This window comes from Sander vitreus, chromosome 19, assembly GCF_031162955.1.
Source record: "Sander vitreus isolate 19-12246 chromosome 19, sanVit1, whole genome shotgun sequence".
In the NCBI taxonomy this organism is placed as follows: domain Eukaryota; kingdom Metazoa; phylum Chordata; class Actinopteri; order Perciformes; family Percidae; genus Sander; species Sander vitreus.
Window position 1 is genome coordinate 12,403,221 of NC_135873.1, and position 16,422 is coordinate 12,419,642.

General features: G+C 41.0%; 1 protein-coding gene across 2 annotated transcripts in view; it reads left to right on the forward strand.

Annotated features, from left to right (window-relative positions):
• Positions 1–16,422, forward strand: part of plcb3 (phospholipase C, beta 3 (phosphatidylinositol-specific)) — a 55,803-nt gene that overhangs the window by 36,160 nt on the left and 3,221 nt on the right. For both annotated transcript variants that reach the window (XM_078276539.1, XM_078276541.1), the window contains exons 5-32: positions 738–817; positions 911–964; positions 1,989–2,061; positions 3,199–3,299; positions 3,444–3,610; positions 4,479–4,625; positions 4,753–4,910; positions 5,682–5,764; positions 6,034–6,118; positions 7,894–8,041; positions 8,267–8,368; positions 8,462–8,535; positions 8,622–8,718; positions 9,033–9,117; positions 9,743–9,867; positions 10,143–10,297; positions 10,385–10,546; positions 10,653–10,752; positions 10,951–11,055; positions 12,499–12,593; positions 12,699–12,840; positions 14,098–14,139; positions 14,347–14,456; positions 14,603–14,712; positions 14,892–15,051; positions 15,609–15,685; positions 16,003–16,092; positions 16,215–16,272. In XM_078276539.1, coding sequence (XP_078132665.1) covers positions 738–817; positions 911–964; positions 1,989–2,061; positions 3,199–3,299; positions 3,444–3,610; positions 4,479–4,625; positions 4,753–4,910; positions 5,682–5,764; positions 6,034–6,118; positions 7,894–8,041; positions 8,267–8,368; positions 8,462–8,535; positions 8,622–8,718; positions 9,033–9,117; positions 9,743–9,867; positions 10,143–10,297; positions 10,385–10,546; positions 10,653–10,752; positions 10,951–11,055; positions 12,499–12,593; positions 12,699–12,840; positions 14,098–14,139; positions 14,347–14,456; positions 14,603–14,712; positions 14,892–15,051; positions 15,609–15,685; positions 16,003–16,092; positions 16,215–16,272 — 2,985 coding nt within the window. The remainder of the gene's footprint in view (positions 1–737; positions 818–910; positions 965–1,988; positions 2,062–3,198; positions 3,300–3,443; positions 3,611–4,478; positions 4,626–4,752; positions 4,911–5,681; positions 5,765–6,033; positions 6,119–7,893; positions 8,042–8,266; positions 8,369–8,461; positions 8,536–8,621; positions 8,719–9,032; positions 9,118–9,742; positions 9,868–10,142; positions 10,298–10,384; positions 10,547–10,652; positions 10,753–10,950; positions 11,056–12,498; positions 12,594–12,698; positions 12,841–14,097; positions 14,140–14,346; positions 14,457–14,602; positions 14,713–14,891; positions 15,052–15,608; positions 15,686–16,002; positions 16,093–16,214; positions 16,273–16,422) is intronic.

The following is a 16,422-nucleotide window of genomic DNA, read 5'->3' on the forward strand; positions in this document are numbered from 1 at the left end:
GACATAGAAGCATGTGCGTGATTAGGAGTTGTTAAAAGGTTTTTTTCCCCTCTGTGTGTGTGTGTGTGTGTGTGTGTGTGTCTGTTGTGTATATAGAAACTGTTTCACTTAGGGGCCATCCACACTGAGACGCTTTTTGGTGTAAACGCACGTTTTGCATCGTTTTGGCCAATCTTCCACACCTGGTCCCAGGGTGAAAAAAATTCTAAAACGCAGCCCGTGCGGCTTCGTTTGGACAGCGAAGCCGCACACTTGTGTATCGATGATGTCATCGCTACACCCCTCGACCTCTAGCCTTCGACCTCTTATCCCGCGACGACGTCTCATAACAACAACAACAACAACAACAACAACAACAACGGCGGACTACATGCTTGTGTCCCTGCTTGAGAAGATATTGAGCCATTTTTGTCGTCGTCTTATTCTTGTGTTTGGTTTCTTCTTCTACTGTCTATTTGTATACAGCGCGCAAGCTTTATGCGTATGCGCCGCCTCTTCTTCTCCGTTTTTTTGGTGAATTTCTGTAGCAGAAACAGCGCCACCTATAGGCCTGGAATATGAAGTAGCGTGTTGAGTCATTTACAAATCGATCCGTTTGGACGCAAATATTCTTGACACGATGCCAGGGAAGACGGGGGGGGGGGGGGAAAGATTGTTTTGGTACGTGTGGACGTGGCCTAAGTTTTGAATTCAGGCGAACAGTCAAACAACCTTGTTTTATCATCTTGTGTTTCCAGATTTGGACAGATGAGCTGTTCACTTTGGCTACAAACATTCTTTCCCAGAATGCATCGCGGCACACCTTCCTCAACAAAGCGTAAGAAGTTGTGTGCATCTTATCTTGACATTAGGGAACTGTAGATTTGAGATCATTGTTTTTAAAGCCTCTCTGTCTGTCTGTCTGTTTCAGGTACACTAAGTTAAAGCTGCAGGTGAATCAGGATGGGAAGATTCCTGTAAAGAAGTGAGAAACATGTTAAAACACTTCTTTTTTCCATTCCTCTTCTCTGTCTCTCTTCCACTTTCTCTCTTGTCTCCTCAGTGTTTCCCACAGATTAGAAAGCAATTTGTGGCAGGGGGGTACTTATTTTCGTAACAATCAAGTATCAAAAGCTAAGGAGGACACGCTGTTGGATGCTGTCCTCCTCTCCTACTTCAATGCCTCACAAATCTATCTCTTTCTCTCCCTGACCCTGTCTTTCACTGGTTGAAGCCTGAAAATATTGTAAACAAATTAGTAACATAACTAATTACAATGGTCGGACTGATTTTACCGTAAACTTGCGACTAGTTAACTTTCTAAGCAGGCACAATCGCTTGTTTGCTAAGAGTCAGGTCGGTGATTGTGAATGTGTGATTGTGTAAAGGTGTTCACGAGATAGATACCAACCTTTCGTGAACTAGTGAATTTCGTCAGCCGTCTTCTCTCCTTTATAGAGACAGACGCTGTGTGCATGGCGGGCTCGATGGTGTTTTAAGCCTCCAACGTCGCCTTACAGGCAGCTAACCCTCACCTTAACACTAACATAACTTCTTTGACATAACCATTGCCGCGCTGCGTGTGTGCGTGTGTGCGTGTGTGCGTGTGTGTGTGCGTGTGTGTGTGTGTGTGTGTGTGTGTATGAGTGAGCGAGACACAAGTGACAAAGAGATGGAGGAAAGCAGGGAAAGGAAATGCAGAAGAACGTGTTTTAAATAGCGTTTAAAAAACCCAATTAATAACGAAACGCAATGTGCGGCGGCCGGTGTTGATAGTGCGGCGCACCGCCACACATTAGTCTATGTGTGGGAAACACTGCTCCTCTTGACCCTGTATCTCTCCTCACTGTTAAGGTTTGTTGATCCGCCCTGTCTCATACACATGTAATCCTTCTGTAATCAGACTGCGCTGACAGGGTTTGTCTTTTAATGGTGAATGGCTTGACTCATGATAAACCCCTTTTTGAACAGTGATTGTTATCTCTCCAAATTCTTTGTCTTTCTTTCAGTATTCTCAAGATGTTTTCAGATAAAAAGAGAGTGGAGACGGCTCTGGAGCAGTGTGGCCTCGTCAATAACAGGGTAATCATCAAATGTGATAACTGACCACACGGCTACTCATGATATGCACATGTATTGTTTTGGTCCATACATGAGATTCGAAAAGTTGCAACTCACCCTGGGGTGTTGCATAGCATTCTTTGCATGCCTTTGCAATGTAAGTAAGGCAACAAAAAGGCTGCAGGCAGACATTTTGATTAACTGTCAACCATGGTCTTAAGTTTTTAAGACAGTTTTTTTTTGTACAGATTAAACAAACAAAATATAACATGGTAATTAGACAGCCTTAAAGATGCAGAGAAAGGCTAGCTGTTTCCAGTCTTTGTGCTGACCTTCATATTAACCATACAGACATGAGAGTGGTGTCAATATGCACAACTAACTTTCAGCAAGAAAGTAAATAAGCCTATTTTCCCAAATGTCAAACCATTCCTTTTAAATCCTTGTGTTGCTATTGAGCTTGCATAAAAACTAGATATCAAGTAGTTTACTTAGTAGTCGCACAATATTTCCTCATACATTTGGCTTCCTAGAGAGAGAGCAACTGTTACAATACTAAAGTCCTGGCTTCATTCACTCTTTCAAACCTGAGTGTCCAATAATCATAATGTATTGTCAAAGTCTGCGTGTAGCTGCAGTGTAAGGTACCACTGGCTTGCGGTTTGGTAGGTAAAACAAGATTTCCGGTGTGTTATTAGTCAGTGCAATCTTTCGTTAAAATCAGTCTTGGAGTCACAAGACATTTCTTTTTTGAATAAGGGACCAGATTGTGCAAACTGCACTGTCAGCGTTTCTCTTTGTACCGTTGTACTCCGGTGTCTCCTGCTGGTTGAATAGGAGAACACACAACGTGGGAAAAAACTGAGGAGGATCTGAGCCCCAACTGACATTGCCATCAATGTTATTTGGTGCTTTGGAAAGCATATTTATCTTCCACCTACAGACAGTACAATACTTGACAGTTTGGCTTAACTTGTGTTGGAAATCAGGGGATCAGTAGTGGAGACCAGAATTAATTTTAATGGCATAGCAGCGGCATGTGTGAGCCAACATTTACATGTGTTACACTTGGCATTTCGTCCTCAGTTTGGTCATTTTTTACCCTTATTTCTCTTTCCCTCCATATCTTTCTACACAATCCTCTCTGTTCTGTTTCAGGCAGAGGGAATCAAGCCAGATGATTTCACGTGGGAGGCCTTCCAGAAGTTTCTCGACAGCCTCTGTCTCCGGCCTGAGATACAAAGCATCTTTGAGGAAAGGTTTGTGACACTTTCACCAACATATGTTGGGATTTTCCATTATGTTTATCCCCATTTTTGAGGATGCAATATTTTGAGGATCCCTACTATTGCTCACAACCTGTACCTAAGTGATCACACAGTACACTTTTCTCTTTGCTCCAGTGGCTCTAAGAGGAAGCCATTCATCTCTTTGGACCAGTTGATGGATTTCATTAACCGCAGGCAGCGAGACTCCAGACTGAACGAGGTGCTGTACCCCCCGCTGAAAAGAGAGCAGGTCCGACAGATCATGGAGAAATATGAGACCAACGCCAGCCAGCTGGAGAGAGGTCAGTAACTTTGGGTGTGCTTTGTTTTTTTCTGTTCACATTCCAGGTATATAGATGCTTGTGTCCAGAGCAGCTTAAAACAGGTGATCTTCATTTCTCAGATATTTTAATTCAATAATGCAGTGAATATAAATCAGCTATGGTCCTTTTTGCCTTTTAATGTGCTACCCAAAGATCATCCCAAAGAATTGACCAAGAAACACTGACCTTCTTTGGCTGCTGAATCGAATTGAATTGAATCGGGGGGGGGGGGGACTGCACAAAAAGAGATTCAAGTCACATAAAGTAATATTATTTCATTAGATAACAAGAGTTCAGTGTACGTGCAGCTGTATCCTCTTACAGATTATATCTTTGTCCCAAAGTAAGGTTTATCAGTTGCAGCAAAGTTATAGGTTTATAGGTATGATTGATTTCCTGGTCTTTTATTGCAGCAGGTTGTCCGTTTTCTAAAATCCTTGGCCATGCACTGACTAAGCCCATATCCATTTCCCTTCTGTAAAACATCCAGAATGTGGGAATCATTTGCAAATTTGATTAAATGTCCTCCACCTGTTTTGCCGTGGATAAACTGTACTGCTGCCGTAAGCCTCTCTGCTAGGACACTGTTAAGCCAAAATCTGTAAGATGATCCACTATCCAGCCCACTGTGTTCAGAACTAAGCTGGAGCTCCATTAAAGTCAGCTGATGTCCGAATACAGACAGTACATGACGTACATTTAGTATAGTATCTTCCAGTCCTTGCCCTTCAAATCAATTATTCTGATCGCCATGAGCAGATGGATGCTGGTCTGACTGTGAAAAACAAGTTTGACCTTTTTCATATTCTCTCTCTCTCTCTCTCTCTCCCCCCCCCCTCTCATGCAGACCAGATCAGTTTGCAGGCGTTCAGTCGGTATCTGGGAGGAGAGGAAAACAGCATTGTACCTTCAGAGAGGCTGGATATCATTGACGATATGAACCAACCGCTGTCTCACTACTTTATCAACTCCTCGCACAACACATACCTCACAGGTAAACGTACACACCTTCAGATCTGACAAGACCCAAGTGTAATGCGGCATTATGATATCTAGCTTCATAGTTCATTTTTTGCATCCAAAACCCATCTTTCCCTCCCTTTTTGTCTGTCTGCCCACAGTGGGTCAGCTAACCGGTCTGTCGTCAGTGGAGATGTACAGGCAGGTGCTGCTGACCGGCTGTCGCTGTATAGAGCTGGACTGCTGGAAGGGCCGGCCGCAAGATGAGGAGCCCTACATCACCCACGGGTTCACCATGACCACTGAGATCCCCTTTAAGGTGGCAGTCACTGCTGTTTGGCATTCAATCACCCCAGATTATTTATTGGAGCTTTTGTCTAGTTTCAATGTGACACCTTGGTTAGGTTGAGATCAAAGTTATTGCTCTCATATAACATTTACTGTACAGCATTTTGACAAGGGAATGAAATGTTCACTTTCCCTATTTATGAAAGGTTTTACATCTACACACAAGAAGTGCAGTACTTTTTATCTTTATGGAGTCATTATTGACTTTTATGTACATATTATAAAGGCCTAACAAGCTGAGACACTATTTCTTCTCCTCCAGCTGTTAAACATATAAAAATGATGAAGGGAACTTGGTGTTTGGACCTCTTAACCTCGGTGTATTTCTGCGGTTTGGTCAGCAAATTCTTTGTGCAGTGGATTCAGAAATGCTGAATATGGAGGCAGCAACTGCAGACAGCTTGTACAAACAGAAGAAAGCTGAAGAAATAATAGTCTCCATTGTACACTGACATTCATTTTTTATTATTATTACTACAGAAAGTGGTAGCAGTGCCATAACCTGTTGCCAAAATTAACTCAAGCTAAAACAGTTTCAAACCTTTATCATAAAAAAGCTCCCTTCTGCTTTATAACTGTGTTAACAAAGCAAAGTTCTGCTTTTTATAAGCTACAAGTTGCTCAGTAAGTACTCATGACCTTACAATCTGAGGAAATGTTTATTTTACCATTGTCGTATGAGATTTTATTCAGTGAAGCTCATTTTAATGTTGTCATTCTTTCTTCCTGTCCCTGACTGTAGGAGGTGATTGAGGCAATAGCAGAGAGTGCTTTCAAGACCTCACCATACCCCCTCATCCTGTCCTTTGAAAACCACGTAGATTCGTAAGTCTTGTCAGCCTCTATGAGTACGTTTGTCAGCACATAGATCTCATAGATTCTCTAAGGCTCTGTGTTTTGGGTTGCAGTTGATGTGTTTATTACCAGACCAGATGCAAAATGTAAGGCTTTTATTGAAGCATTTGCTCTAAAGATGCACTGTTACAATGGCAATTGATGATTGAAGGCATGTTGGAGTTTTAATTTAGGGGCCCTGTCCCATTGTGGCAGGTTATAGTAAACCAGAAACTAACCTGTGTCTCTCATTCTGTCAGGGCCAAGCAGCAGGCCAAAATGGCAGAGTACTGCAGGACCATCTTTGGAGACGCCCTGCTCATTGATCCACTGGAGAAATATCCAGTAAGACTGATCTCCAGACATGAACTTTGACAATGTGTTGCACTTAGCTTTCAATATGCAGTACTTTCACACACACACACACACACACACACACACACACACACACACACACACACACACACACACACACACACACACACACACACACACACACTGAACAGTTATATATTATATATTCTAAGGTCTGTTTTAGTCTAAAATAAATGCATTTTTAGTGATGCCTTGCTGCTGTTTCTCAAAGAAAAAACACAACACACGTATATCCTTTGACTCCACAGTCATGGTGTTGATCAACTTGCAAACTGTCAAATAGTTTCAAACAGCTTGTGATACACAGATCAGATCAGCTGCACACTGCTTTTGAGCTCATAAACCCCTCTGTATTCACAACTTTCAGTGCGTGCACACAATTCCTGAAATAAAACTCAGACCGAGGGTCATAGCATTCGATTTGATCATACAGTGTTAATATTATTTTCTATATTTCTACTTGCAGAAGCATGAGCTATGCATGTTTTGTATTTTTATTGTAGTGTTTTCCTGAGAACTCTTAACTGTGTTACGAAGTAAAAGTGGGGTTTGCAGTATAAGTGCACATGAATTAATTACAACATGTTTTACTGGTGAGGAGCTGCATATTCACAAGAAATACATGTGTAAAATGTAATATACGTACAAGTGTTTATGCAGGTTAAAGCATACAATGAATGGGGCAGTGTGAAGCACAGGGCAGCGTGGGATGACTTTTAAGTTAAACACAAACACAATCATTCAGAGTTTTAAGACAAATGCAAAGTTGATTTAGACAGATGTTTAAGGTTGTTGAACTTTAGTTATAACACATTGTGCATGGCCATGTAACTCTTTTGATAAAACATAAAAACATTGCATGAACATTATGAAGTTTAAAACATTGTATAAAACACTTTATTAAAAGGATGTGAGGATGAAGAGGGATGATTGCAAGAGTGGGTTACTGTACTGATTGTACTGGGATGAGTGATTAGGGTGATCGGTTGTTTGGTGCAAAATGTAAAAAATGTTTGGTAGGTGTTTAAAATGATATATATAATGTATATTTGTTATCTTGCTATGCATATATAATATAAAATATATAATGATACGTACACATACAAACTATATAATATATATAGGAACTAGTTAGAGTTGAATGAGTGGTGGAAAAAATAACAAGCTTCGTCCTGCTCCTTTTCAGACATATTGAACATATTGTTTGTAAAACTTTATAGATATTGATTTTCCTTTTGGTGTGTTGCTATGCACTTAGTGTGTTTTTATATTTCATTTTGTTGTTATTTTTTGTTATGAAATAAAAAATAAAGAAACATTAGGGCTGGGCACTGACCGAATTGTCTCCATAATATCGAAAAATGCCTTGTCATTCAGTACCAAAGTGTATTACCTATGTGTGTGTCACATAGGTGTAAAAGAGCTAAACAATAACTTTGTACTGTAATGCTGTCATTTCTTTTTGTTATAAAATTGGTATCGGAAAAAGTATTGTTTAGATATAGGTATCTAATTCACGCTATCGCTACCGTTGTCTAAATTGTAACTATAATTATAACCAGCCCTAGTAACATTACATTTGGATAATATGTTGTGGCTGCCAGTCCACACATGACTGACACATCACATCGAAAAAAAACAATACGTAATCTAGCACTGATACTGGATAAACTAGATTTTATTCTGTTCTTTTTCCAAACGTTCAATTTTGACTGAGTTTACCAGTGTCTTTCTTGTGTCTTCAGCTGGTCCCCGGTCAGCTCCTCCCCTCACCGCAGGAGATGATGGGGAAGATTCTCATCAAAAACAAGAAGAAGCATCACCACCACCGACCCTCGAGTAGTGGCAGCATACGTCGCAGAGAGCTGGAGGGGCGCTCGTCACCCAACAACGGTGAGCGCAGGCGACTGGCTGCGTCTTTTGCAGTGGCGTGCAGGGCCGAGAATGTGACTTCACTCCTATGTCCCTCCTGTCTGGTTGTAAAGAGTGTTTGTAGCTTTCAGTCATATGCCATTATTCCTCCAATGCATCTACCACATACATGCTTCAAATGAGCTTAATATATACCATTTAGTGTACATAGATGTTAACACTATTCGTTTTCTGTTTTCTGTGTAGACTGCCCTTTGACAGACAGCGAGGGAAGCCAGCTCCTGTCTAACGTGGAAGAGAAGCTGGCTGAGGGGATGGTCAAAGACTCTGAGCCTCGCAAATCCATTGGTAGGTTGTAGAAGAAGGTATAGATATACGGATTATAAAGCCGGCCATTCAATGACTGGGTTTTGCATAACATGTATTTATTACATTGCTCAGGAGGCGAGGGAGAAAGCGAGGAGGATGAGGAGGACGAAACGGCGGCGGAGCTGAAAAAACCGAACTCCGACGAGGTAAGAGCCAACAGGAACAGGGCTGACGGTGTGTTTGGCATGCTGAGGGGCGGATTGATGGATTAATTGCTATCTGCCTCCCTCAGGGTACCGCCAGCAGTGAGGTGAACGCCACAGAGGAGATGTCGACTCTCGTCAACTACATTGAACCTGTCAAATTCAAGAGTTTCGAGGTGGCAAACAGTAAGTGTGTGTGTGTGTGTGTGTGTGTGTGTGTGTGTGTGTGTGTGTGTGCATGCGAGTGCGACAGAAAGATGTTACTGACTTAGAGTACAGGAAGGATATGAAGTGAAAGGAAAAGAGTATGTATGATGGGGTGGACAAACTTCATTAGTTTTAAGCACCCCATGTAGCTCATTAGGCAGACAGGCCGGTTGTGTGGACTCATTTGTGGTTAATGATCAATATTGTCATACAGACCTGTCGCACATAGAAAAAAATACAGAAATTGATTAAGATAGTCTGAGTTCTTTTTTCACTTTCTTTCTGTCCACCAGAGAGGAGGAAGTTCTTTGAAATGTCATCCTTGGTGGAAACCAAAGGCATGGACACCCTGAAGAGCTTCCCCAACGAGTTTGTCGAGTATCCCTGGAAGCTTGTTATTAGCTTTATTTTTGTTACGGTTTATGTGTATGTGCATCATTTTTTTGTGTTCAAGTGTCTCTTCTGTAGGGCTGCAACTAACGATTATTGTCATTGCCTACTAATCTGTCGATTATTTTCTCGATTAATCGATTAGTTGTTTGGTTTATAAAATGTCAGACAATGGAGAAAAATGTTGAATCAATGTTTCCCAAAGCCCAAGATGTTGTCTTGACATGTCTAGTTTTGTCCACAACTCAAAGATATTCAGTTATATAGAGGAATACATAAACTAGAAAATACGCACATTTTAAAAGCTGGAATCAGACCATTTTCACTTTTTCTTCATAAAAAAACACGATTAATTGATTATCCAAATAGTTGCCGATTAATTTAACAACAATTGACAACTAATCGATTATTCGAAAATTCTTTGCACATCCACTCTTTTGTGTTGTAACTCCTTATCAGTATGGAAAAGACTTGGCAAGGAGAAGTCTTTGACGCCTAGTCTTGACTTTGAAACAAAAAGTAAAAAGTGAGGTTTGCCTTTTATCTGCGACAGTGTACAACATGCAACAAATGCCGCATATCCAGTGTTTGGTTCTTAACAGCACTCCTCCAGATACAATAAGAATCAGCTGAGCCGAATCTACCCTAAAGGAACAAGGGTGGACAGCTCCAACTACATGCCTCAGCTCTTCTGGAATGTCGGCTGCCAGATGGTGGCGCTTAACTTCCAGACCCTAGGTGAGTCCGGTTATTTCAGCCTCAGATTGCCTAACAGGGGCATGTAAGCCAGGCCTATGAAGTACAAAGTATACACAGAACCAAACATAAAGCAGGTCTTTAAGGAATAAAAGTTTTGCTTTCTGTAGCTGGCAGATACTGCGCCACGGATGATAATTTAAAGAGGCTCAGGGAGTTCAAGTTAAATAATCTCCCGTCTTTATCCCTTTATCTCCCTCTCGACCCACCCCTCTTCCCCCTCTTCCCTTTTTCATCTCTCCATTCCTCTGTACCAGACCTCCCTATGCAGCTGAACATGGGGGTGTTTGAGTACAACGGCCACAGCGGCTACCTGCTGAAACCTGAGTTCATGAGAAGGACAGACAAACACTTTGACCCTTTCACAGAAAACATAGTGGACGGGATAGTCGCCAATACTGTCAAAATTAAGGTAAGGATAAAACGTGTCATCATTTGGACATAAACAATTCTTTGTAAGAGTTGTTCTAACAAACCTGTTTTATTTAACCTTCACCAGGTGATCTCAGGCCAGTTTCTGTCAGATAAAAAGGTTGGCGTGTACGTGGAAGTGGACATGTTTGGACTTCCTGCTGATACAAAGAGGAAGTACAGAACCAAAACATCCAATGGGAACTCGCTGGACCCCGTATGGGATGATGAAATGTTTGTGTTTAATAAGGTGCACATACCAGGAGTCAGATGTCTTTCCCATTGTTCTCTCACCCTTCATTGTCTGTCCTTTGTTCACTCTCTAAACGTCTCTCTCTCTCTCTCTCTCTCTCCAGGTGGTCCTCCCCACACTGGCCTCTCTGAGGATAGCGGTGTTTGAAGAAAACGGAAAGTTTATTGGACACAGGATCCTCCCTGTGTCCGCCATCAGACCTGGTCAGTTCAAAAAACACAAACATCCATAAACACGCTCTCGTACTGTTAAGCATTTAGAGAGTCTGGTTGTAATGATGCACGGTATGTCTGCATTCAGTTGAAATGCCGTTCCTGTACCTGTACCGTTTAATGTCCAGCCCTAACGGACAGTAGTCATTTATGTATTTGTTTCTTCCTTTCCTTCTTCTATGCTTCTAGGCTACCACTACATCAACCTGAAGAATGAGCTGAACCAGCCCCTCCTCCTGCCCTCTCTGCTGGTTTACACTGAAGCTCAGGACTACATCCCTAATGAACACCAGGGTAAGAACACCACATTAACAGCAGCACCTTGCAGCTTTGCACCACACAACACACTTGAGTCACTTGAGTCGGCTAACTTTAAACCTACCACCTTAAAGCAATATTTTTGACAATTTGAGAAATAACGTATCTTGTAGCTATCTATTTCAGCTGTTTACCCATTGCCTCTCTAACTATTTGAACAATTTATGCATTAGTTTTAGCTAACTATGTTGACTTCTCTGCACGCTTGCTTACTAGTTTTCAGGCAATCTCATTGGCAACATGTGGCTTTAAAGGTCCAATATTGTAAAAACTAAGATTTCCATGTCTTTTTTAATTATAAAGCAGGTCGAGGGGCTATATAAATACTAGGGGTGTGCAAAAAAATTGATTCACATTCGTATCGCGATTCGAGCTCTACCGATTCAAAATCGATTCATAGAATTCCAAAAATCAATTCATTTTTTTTAATTGTATGTCTACTGCAATCACATGGGAAAAGTAAGTAAATTTACATACGGTGAATAGTTTTTTTTTAATCGAGAATCGTTTTTAAATCGATTTTGAATCGAATCTTGAGCCTAAAAATCGATATCGAATCGTGACATTTTCTGAATCGTGCACCCCTAATAAATACTGTGAAAGTATCAAAAATACTCAATCCACAGAGAAATGCACACAGCCCGTATTCAGAAACTGTGCCTTTAAACAGTCGTCAGGACTTCTGTATGGTTGTGATGTCACAATAAATTCAATATATAGTTAGAAAGTGATGCTACAGTGCCGTTACAGTCATTCCAGGGCTGCAGTGATGGTGTAGAGACTCCGAGAGCCGCGATGCAGCAGATAAAAAAAAAAAAAAGCTGACCAATCAGAGAAGACTGGTCTTTTTTTGGGGGAGGGGGGTTAATAAGTCAGGCATTAAAACTAAGCATTTTAGACAGAGAGTATATTTAAAACAGACAGTATAAGAAAAATAATGTTTTTTGAGCATTAAAGCATGTAAACATGTTCTGGTAGAAACCCAAAATACAAGTATGAACCTGAAAATGAGCATAATATGGGACCTTTAAGGAAACTTGTCGCATGTGTGTACAGTAAATATGAAGCTTATCTTAGCATAAAGTCTGGAAACGGCAAACAGCTACACTGACCCGGTAAATCCCAGAACCATATTAATCAAAAGGCCTTGGTCTCAGCTATGTAAAAAAAAAAAAAAGAAAAAAGAAAATCTTTGAAAGAGAAACCTTCAGAGACCTGAAGGAGTCCCACACTGCAATATTAAAGTTATTGAAGTACTTGATTTGAAAACTTGTGACTTGACTTGGACTTACCATAAAATACTTCAACTTTGCCACTGGTCTAGAATATCTGAACCTATGGTTATCTATGACATCTTGTGTGTGTGTGTGTGTGTGTGTGTGTGTGTGTGTGTGTGTGTGTGTGTGTGTGTATTCTCAGAGTACGCAGAGGCTCTGACCAACCCCATAAAGCACATCAGTCAGTTGCACAAGAGAGAGACACAGCTGGCTGTTCTCTTAGAGGACGGCAGTGAGGTAAGACACATCTGTGCTTTTATTTTTTTAGCAACTGAAAAGAATTTATAGTCATTTTTTAAAATCTGTACCCCAATTATACATCTTCCTGTTGCTATTGTCCAGCATGTCCCCAACCAGCCGAAAGAGAGAGAGACCAAGGGAGAGTGTGAAGTCAATTCAGGAAGTCGACTCCCCTCCTCCTTCCACACGCTCCCCCCCTGCTCATTGGATGAAGCCCCTGACATCATCAAATTACCTACACCGGGTAGAGACATCTACAAATCACACATACACAGCCACAAATGTTGTCTCAGCGTCTACATGACACACATGCAAATACACACGCATGTCATGTATCTGCACTTCTGAAAGGGTGTTATACAATACATTAGATTTGTATCACTTCCAATGATCAATACCTTTAATTTACTGCTGTGAATGACTTTTTACTGTCAGTACTGAATACCATTCTAGGTGTAATCCACTGTAACATTATCAGTCCATTTTAGCTGTTTCAGGTCTACCGCTCCTGTATAAGGGTGGTTGGTTGCAAATTTTGGTTATTGTTATCGGTTGATAACTCAGAAATTATGTTGGGAGACTTCAAAGATGACGACCAGTCCGATGAGTTCAAATCAAATGCAGCTTTATTCAAACAGTGAACAAACTCTCATGACAATGAGACAACCGTGAGCATACAAAAGCGTCTGCCCAAGGGTGACTAACATGAACATCAAAATGGATTCTTTTTAAACTCTTTTTGTCCTCACACAGTCCAAGCTATCTATTTTAGTGGAACAGTTGCTTTCAAACTACACCTTTTATGGAAGATTCTTCTCACAAGAAAACTCTCACATTCCAGGCTCCAATTCCTCTATGTGAAGGTTGTACCCAAACTCTCAAAATAGATTCACACATTCTAAGCTAGGTATTTCTGTGAGACAATGTCACCTTAAAACTGACCTGTTCATAGAAGCTCCTTAGAATAGATGAGATACATTCAAACACCTGCATGCACAAATACTAAACCTATCAGTTATTGAGCAAATTTAGCAGTCAAAACGTTGCTACGCTCCATCAGTCTGCTTGTCTTACGTGTATATTTGTGTCAACCTGCCGCAAGGTGTATTCTATGTTAACGTTAGCTAATGTAATATCACCATGTATATGTCTTCACTTTACAAACATCCATTGTAATCTATTTAAGATCTTTTCACTTGTCTCGAGGAAACTTCAACAAGTGAAACAATTTTTTTTTTTTACTGTGTTGTGAAAATCATTAAATGTCAACATAAGGCAAGGCAAGGAAATCCAAAGGGACATTTTATTATCAGTTTCTTCCATTTATGAAAAATATTTTCTTTGCTCATTGCATTAGACACAGTTGTTTGGCCACAGTTGTGTCTGGTTCCCATCATCCATTTCACACATACTGTCTGTGTGCTTCTCCTCTTGTATTTGTGTGTGTGTGTGTGTGTGTGTGTGTGTGTGTGTGTGTGTGTGTGTGTGCGCGTGTGTGTAGCACAAAGTCAGAGGGAAGACCTCATAAGCACTGTTCTGGCAGGTAAGGTCATTCCAGCGCATTCATTTCTACACAGAAACTAGTGAAATAATTTGTGTGTCACATAGAGCTGCATGCAGAACATGTATTTTATGGCTATTTTTTAGGTTGGAAAAGCAAGGAGTGGCTAGTTTTCAGCAAGATTTACACTGAATGATACGGTGATTGGCCATAATTCTATGTCTGTCTGTCTGTCTGTCTGTCTCTTAGTTGTCCAGGCCCAGTCTATAGAGGAGTTGAAGCAGCAGAAGAGCTATTCAAAGCTACTAAAGAACCAGAGCAAAGATCTCAAAGAGATGCGAAAGAAACACCTCAAGAAGGTACACACACTGATAGATGCCTAACAGAATGGAAACATATTTTTAGCTCTGCAAAGAAACTGGATTTGAAAGGTCCACTATGTATATCACCTACTTTTGCTTGTGTGCTGCAAAGCAAATCGTTTTTTGCTTGTGTGCATTTGTAGGTGTGGAATCTGAGTAAGGAGCAGAAGAGTCGGACTAGCAAGCTTCAATCTGACTCCCAGAGAAGACGAAGTCAGATGGAAAAACACCTTAAATCTAGCATCAAGAAAAAGTGAGGATGGAAGGATGGTTTTGTGGGCTGTATGAAGGAGAACATCTCAAGAAGTACCAGTAAAGAAAGGAGGGAAGGAGGAAAGGATATGTTGAAATACGTGGATAGATTGATGGTGTAAAGTTGGATAGATGGAACTAAACTGGCTGACTAAACCTGACTTAATTGTGTTTGTTCAGCGAGCCCCATGAGCCGGTGCAGCATGAGCTGTCAAAGTTAGAGCAGGAGCTTGAGAAGCAGACGGTCCAGCTGAGGGAATGGCAGATGCAAGAACTGCTAAAGCTCCGACAGGAGCTTCACTTACTGGAGAGAGAGAAGCAACAAACACACCTGCAGGAGGTAACGACACACACACACACACACACACACACACACACACACACACACACACACACACACAGACACATGCATGTTTGATGCGTTCATATGTCAACACTTTCACTAACATTAGGTTGGAGACTTAATTTACCTGTTGGGCCGCAGACTGCTAGTTTTGGGTGGTGTCATTTTCTTCAGTCAGTGCGACCGGCGGTGAGATGACGCTGTTGTTAACACTAGATTTGGTTTATCATAGGTCGGCCCTCCGTCTTTTAAACATTACAGTTACAGTTGAAAATGACAACAGAAATAAACAAGTTTGCCAAATTCCCAAATCTCAATTCAACTAAACGGTCAGTTGTCTACCCGGAATTAATTGTTTGTGTTAGCATGACTTCATATTGATTCGGTCTATACTCAATGTGACAAACTTGGAATTATAAGTTACAGCTATATACTGTACACACGCTCACACACAGAGTTCATCATTAGCTGACCTCTGAGACACTTTGTGGCACTTCCGTACACCTGCACAGTGATTCGCTGACAGGTCGTCATCTGCTGCTGTGTGTTTTCAGGCCTTCCTGAAGTTAAAGGAGACGGCTGTTGAATGCCAAGCAGCTCAGCTGAAGAAGCTGAAGGAGACATGTGAGAAGTAAGTGCAACCTCCTTACCTTGCATGGCCAAATAAGAAAGGTAGGGACAGGACCCAGAAGTCACTGCCAGTGTGACTTTCTGCTTTTAGTTATTATGGTATAAGTATGTCTTTTGCCATAATGCCGTAGTGTTGTATTGATTTTAAAAGTGGTCTTTTTCCCTTTTTTACAACATGTGACTTTGATTCCCGGATGTTGGACTTACCACAAGCGTCTAGGTTTTTTAATAACATTCACAAGAAATGTAAAAGTTTCCTACCAAATTAGCAATTTGTCTTCGTCCGGATGTAATGCTGTGATGTAATTGTGTTCGCAGGGAGAAGAAAGAGCTCCAGAGGATTCTGAACAGGAAGCGACTAAACAGCATCAGCGAAGCCAAGACCCGCGACAAAGACAAGGCTGAAACGTAATAAGCTTTTGAGACGTTTATTGGACATTTGGGCCTTTGGGACCTTATTCTGATTCATACACCTTTTTTTCTTTTATTTTTCTCACTCTTTCTCTTCATCTTCCTATCTCCCTCTATAGGGAGCTGATTGAGATCAACAGGAAACATATTCAAGATTCTGTCGCCTTAATCCGTAGGGTAAGTACCCAGACTTGTCATCAACAGCCCTTATGGATGTCCATTTACAGTTGTGTTCAAAATAATAGCAGTCCAACATCACTAACCTCATGAATCAATTTTTTGGTAGAAGTGATATTTCTACATGGCAAATAATTTACTAGTAAGTGT